Source organism: Protopterus annectens, chromosome 2.part1, assembly GCF_019279795.1.
Source record: "Protopterus annectens isolate FY-2018-M chromosome 2.part1, PAN1.0, whole genome shotgun sequence".
Lineage (NCBI taxonomy): Eukaryota > Metazoa > Chordata > Ceratodontiformes > Protopteridae > Protopterus > Protopterus annectens.
Window position 1 is genome coordinate 1,130,539,850 of NC_056729.1, and position 6,000 is coordinate 1,130,545,849.

General features: G+C 36.2%; 1 protein-coding gene across 3 annotated transcripts in view; it reads left to right on the plus strand.

The window, feature by feature from the left end:
• Positions 1-5,768, plus strand: part of TFAP2B (transcription factor AP-2 beta) — a 157,723-nt gene extending 151,955 nt beyond the window's left edge. For all 3 annotated transcript variants that reach the window (XM_044062672.1, XM_044062670.1, XM_044062671.1), the window contains one exon: positions 5,180-5,768. In XM_044062672.1, coding sequence (XP_043918607.1) covers positions 5,180-5,486 — 307 coding nt within the window. In that variant the 3' untranslated portion in view covers positions 5,487-5,768. The remainder of the gene's footprint in view (positions 1-5,179) is intronic.
• The last annotated feature ends 232 nt before the right edge of the window (positions 5,769-6,000 follow it).

A 6,000-nucleotide genomic window follows, 5' to 3' on the forward strand; every position in this document is an offset into this window, starting at 1 on the left:
AACCATTTTTTTTCCTTAGAGTTAAACCTACACATTTTTCTGTCTCCAGGGTCAGTTGCCAGTTTTTAATAACCAGCATTTTAAGAACATAACCTAAAGAAATAAACTGTAAAATATATTTAATCAATGCAAGGAGACTGCAGATATCCAAACTATAAACATATGAAGAAAAAGTTGATTAGTCATGTTCATAAATTCTGAGTAATGTTGGCTACTACTGACTGACTATAGTACAGTCCCTATATGTGTAGCAATGATGGGCCCCAACTTGCCTAGAATGACAACAAAGATCTGAGTAATGAGAACATGTTTCATTAGATTTCATCATATCATTTTATTGCATCTTGCTAAAGTGTTTTAGGTCACACATATTTTAGTAATCAATACCTGCTCCTCTTTTTTTGTTTTTAACAAGACACATCTTTATTAAATTATCTCTTATGACATAGGTAATCAAACATTTATATAAATGAAAACAAACCGTATTGACATAATTTTAGTTGCAAACATTATAAATCACTTATAATCTATCCAGTCACTGTCAGTCAAACATTACATAGCTCATTCAAATCCTGCCTTCTTTTAATCCTCATTCCTTGTATGCATGTATGTTCCCACAATTCCCATTTTTCCTATGTAGTTTGCTCCTACCCTTTTCTAAAGATTCCATTTCCAGTTGTTTTATCTCTGTTACTATATTCACTACTTCTAGTACAGTTGGTTTAGACTTTGATTTCCATTTTCTAGTAATTGTTTTTTTGGCAGCCACCATAATTAGGCTCAGCAATTCCTTACTATGTCTAGGCAATTCCAATTTCCTTAGTCATACCAATTTGCTCACCAAGTATTTCTAATAGTCTGCAGGGAATTTTTAAAGTCTACCAACTCACTACACTCCCAGAAAATATGTTCCCAGTTATATCTTTATTCCCCATCACACCTCCAATCTTTGCTATCTACCTGAGGAAAATGGAAGTAAACCTGTATATTGTTATATGGATAAAACAGTGGAAGATTGATGGAGCATTTCAAGTAAAGGCAATGGGATACTATTCTGTCCTTGTGCTTTAGTACTAGAGGTGTGCCACAAATGCCCCCTTTTTGTTTCACATCTTTATGACTGCTTTTCCAGTGATTCAGTGTACTTAGATCAGCAAGTTTGCTGATGATACAAAGATCACTTCAATGACTTCATCAATAAGTGACTGGTTTAATCTTCAAAGGGCACTGAAGTCTTACATAACTAAGCTCAAGATACCTCTAGTGTGTTTAACACAAAAATAACACAACAAATGAACAAAGTTCTGCATATGGGTGTAATAACTTCCAGAACCTTACTCTGTCAATACATGTTAAGGACCTGAGCATAATTATTGACCAAATATTAAACATTAAGGATAATGTGAACTGAATGTGTGTGTGTGTCTGTGTGTGTGTGTGTGTGTGTGTGTGTGTGTGTGTGTGTGTGTGTTTGTGTGTATGTGAAAGCATGTGAATGTGCATGCATGTATGTATGCACTAAATGTTTTTGCATGTGTGTGTGTGTGTGTGTGTGTGTGTGTGTGTGTGTGTGTGTGTGTGTGTGTCCTTGTGTGTGTACATCTGTGTATGATGTTTTTATGTGCTGTGTCTGTACATTGGTGTACAGCTTTTTTGTAGTGTGTGTGTGTGTGTGTGTGTGTGTGTGTGTGTGTGTGTGTGTGTACATGTGCATGCATGTGTGTATGTGATAATACCTGAAATATAGTACACAACCTACCCTATGTCCTTTCTAATGTCATCTCTGTGGTTAATTGTTCCTTCCTAAGCCTAGAACTAATCTTTCTTCCATTAACTGTGCAAAGACAATAACAGATGTCTAAAAAATAATTTAGTTAAGTTTGTCCATATATTTTGTAGACATAATTTGAATTTGACTGGTTTCTTCTAGATCAGGTTATAATAATACCTTATTTATTACTCAGATTGGTTGCAGAGATTCAATAATACTTGGAAGACTTAAAAAATGTAACTTACCAAAGGTTTTCTCTAAATTAAAAATGTATTGATTTACAAAGCTAGGATAGCTGAGTTTCTAAAGTAATTCCTGGTAAATGCTTACAGTGTCACCAGGTTCTGCAGAAATAGTTAAGTATTTCCATCTCTTTATGTCAGAAAGGACCTTCATAATTCTATCCTTTTAAAAACTGTGGACATTGAGCAAGATTTTTGCTTGATTCAAGTCTGTTCAATGGCTACAAATGTGCTTTCCAAAAGAAACGTTTTGCTATCCATATTAATGATAATTTTAAAGAAAAACACTTCTTCTTAGATGTGATCAGTCTTATATTTAAATATGCTGAATGAGACTGCAAGCCATGGACCCATGTCTGAGTACACTGCAAGCACTTCTTGTTTAGATCTTCATTAATAAAGCCACTAAACACTCACACAATAACCTAGTGCATCTTATGTTTCTGTGTGTGTGTGTGTGTGTGTGTGTGTGTGTGTGTGTGTGTGTGTGTGTGTGTGTGTGTGTGTGTGTGAGTGTGTGTGTGTACATGTGTGTGTGTATGTGTGCATGTGTGTGTGTGTGTGTGTGTGTGTGTGTGTGTGTGTGTGTGTGTGTGTGTGTGTGTGTGTGTGTGTGTGTGTGTGTGTGTGTGTGTATACGTGTGTATGTGTGTGTGTGTTTGTGTGCACGTGTGTGTGTGAGCACATGCATGTGTGTGTATGTGTGTGCGTTATGCACAGAAGTTTATTTCCTATTGTAACAGAGGGACTAAAGATAAAGATGTCTTTTCCATTTGGCACTCTCAGTTAAGGGCACTTAGCTTGATTTTCTTCCTGATCTACACGCTTGTATTGTACATTGAAGCCATACTTTTACAGCCTTCTTGACATTTAGAAATGCTGTTCATCTGTGTCTGTCTCACAGGCTAACAGTCTGTAGATATCATCTGGAGACACTGCACTCACACATTTATACATCAGCAAGGGCAAATGCAGACACACACACACACACACACACACACACACACACACACACACACACACACACACACACACACACACACACACAACAGTATGCATGCAAGTGTTGTGACATTAATCTCATTATGATCACACTTGAGAGAAAAATATTTTATAAGCCTAGACGCTTATTTCATTTAAATATCTCCATTTCTAGATATAGACAGCAATAGTGCTCCAAATTGTTCAAAACAAAAGAAGTATAAGACTACTGGCTTCATTTGGAAAGAAAAATACAAATTCAACAGTTTCAAAGCCTAGAGCAATAACTGATTCAAGAATAATAACCTATTAATATGCTTACTAACCTTATTTTACTTGTATGTGTATGAAAAGTCTCATTTTAAAATCTGGTCTCTAGGTTCATAGTTTTTCCAGACATCCTTTTAATTTTAGATTCACACACACACGCACACACACACACACACACACACACACACACACACACACACACACACACACACACACACACCTGTAGGTTAGAAAGATGAGCACTGCTATATTTATAGAAGAATAGAACAGATGTAACAGATGTAACATGGCTGGATGATGTGTATGTCTGGTTTGAAAAGCTGATACATTTTAACATCTACTTGAAGAAACCCTAAATGGGAAACTGACTCATTTTTGAATCATAGAATTGTGAATCATGGAATTCTGAGACCAAAAGTTTGAAAGTAAAAGTGTTTGTTTTCCAACTCATCGTAACCTACAGGTATGAATATTAGTAATGGGTACAGATGGAGGAGGTTGTGCTGTACCCACAAATAACAGTGGTCCTAAAGTAATTTTCACAACCATTTCATGTGGTATCTAGCCATGCTACAACATATACATCATTCAGGCTTTCACACTCTCATGCACTCACTTTCAATAGTTTATATATGAAGTTGTAAATCAGCTAGTCTGTTAGTAGCTTTTTTGCTATTCATCCTTACTCTTTTCTTACTTGCTATATAAAGTCTGAAGCCAGTTAGCTTTTTAATTTGCTTCTTAACTTGTTTGACAGTTGCTTGTTAATGGTGAGAAAGATTTCACTTCCTGAACTTTTACAATAAATATAGGATTGAATACCAAGTTATATTCACAGTATTGATCATAGATGCTGTAATCATAGCTCTCAACTGTATAGATTTTCTCAGAATGCCCAGATTTTTACCTCATATATTTGGTCTGTTCCTCATAATATTTGTGGTTTGCTGGCAAATCACTGATGATTGAAGTCACTAAATAACAACATACATTTGAGTTTCAGACTTAATACCTTTTGGGAAATGCATGCTAACACAAATCCTGCTAATCTAGCAACTTTTTAAGTTTATACAAGCAAAATTTAAAACCTGTCCCTATTTTTAGACCTTTGTCCCTCCATTATTTTAGGCTTTGTCCAAGTTTCTTGCAGTAAGAGGTTGAGAGGTATGATGCTGTTAAGTCTAGGCATAACATTATTATAACAAGTAAGAATGTATGATACTTTTACAGGGAAATAATCTCAGTTACAGGCTGAATTTTCCAATTAACATGCAAAACATATGGGTATACCTCTCAACCTCTTAGAGCAAGAAATCTGGACAAATCCCTAAATAATGGGGGGGACAAAGCTCCCAAAATAAGGACAACGTTTAAATATTGCTCTTACAAACTTAGAAAGTTGATAGTATAGCAGGTTTTGCATTAGCATGAATTTTCTGGAGCATGAAGTCTGAAACCCAAATGTTTGCCATTATTCTCTGATTTAAATCTTTAATGACTTGCCAATAATTTGTCAGAAAACCACAATTTTATGAAAAATGGACCAAAATTATGAGTTAAAAATCTGTACAGTTGAGAGGTATGCATATGGTCAGAAAGGAAAACACAGGAAATTTGGATGGTGAAAGTTTTCGCCTTCATGAATCTTCAGTCAAACAATAATGTAACAGAATCAGGCAACTATTTAAATGAATGGTAACAAGTGACTGACATTAAGCAGCATCTAAAGCAAACACAAGTTTGAAAACATAAACATAGTCTATCATCGGTCAAGATCTAATAGCCACAATTAAGTCGCTGATACTTATTTTAGAGATATGGACACAGATCAGCAGTAATCATCTATTGATGCACAGATAATACATTATTTATGTTTGTGAATGACATATTGGTTACTTTTTTCCTTTTTCTTTAGACAGCTATGTAAAGAATTCACAGATCTACTTGCTCAGGACAGATCACCTTTGGGCAACAGCAGACCATCCCAGATTCTGGAACCTGGCATTCAGAACTGTCTTACTCACTTCAGCCTCATCAGTCATGGCTTTGGGGTGCCTGCCATCTGTGCTGCACTAACTGCCCTGCAGAACTACCTGACAGAATCTCTTAAAGGACTGGACAAGATGTTCTTAAACAATACTCCAAACAGGCATACGTCTGGAGAAGGGCATGGGGTCAAGAATGGGGACAAGGATGAAAAGCATCGAAAATTGACCACATAAATAACAGACTCATTCATTTTGTTAGTTTTAAATAATAAACTCTATATGGAATGGCAACTCAAATAACAAAAGAGAACCAGCAAGAAGAGAGAGGAAAAAGTACAGCGATGCAAACTACATGGTTGCACTGATGGAGACTGGTAACAGTCATGAGACAGATCAAAGCAATTCTACAGCTGCTAGTCTTTCAAGCTATAATTCACAGATGTTTGTAATGGAATGGGCAAGATACTGTGAATCATGGATGTGATGTGTGTGTGTGTGTGTGTGTGTGTGTGTGTGTGTGTGTGTGTGTGTGTGTGTGTGTGTGTGTGTGTGCGTGTGTGTGTGTGTGTGTGTATGTGTGTGTGTGTGTGTGTGTACATATGTGTGTAAGTGTGTGTGTGTATGTGTTTTTGTGTGTGTGTGTGTGTGTGTGTGTGTGTGTGTGTGTGTGTGTGTGTGTGTGAATCTATGTATGCACATACATAGATATACACACACACAGAAACATACACACACACACACACACACA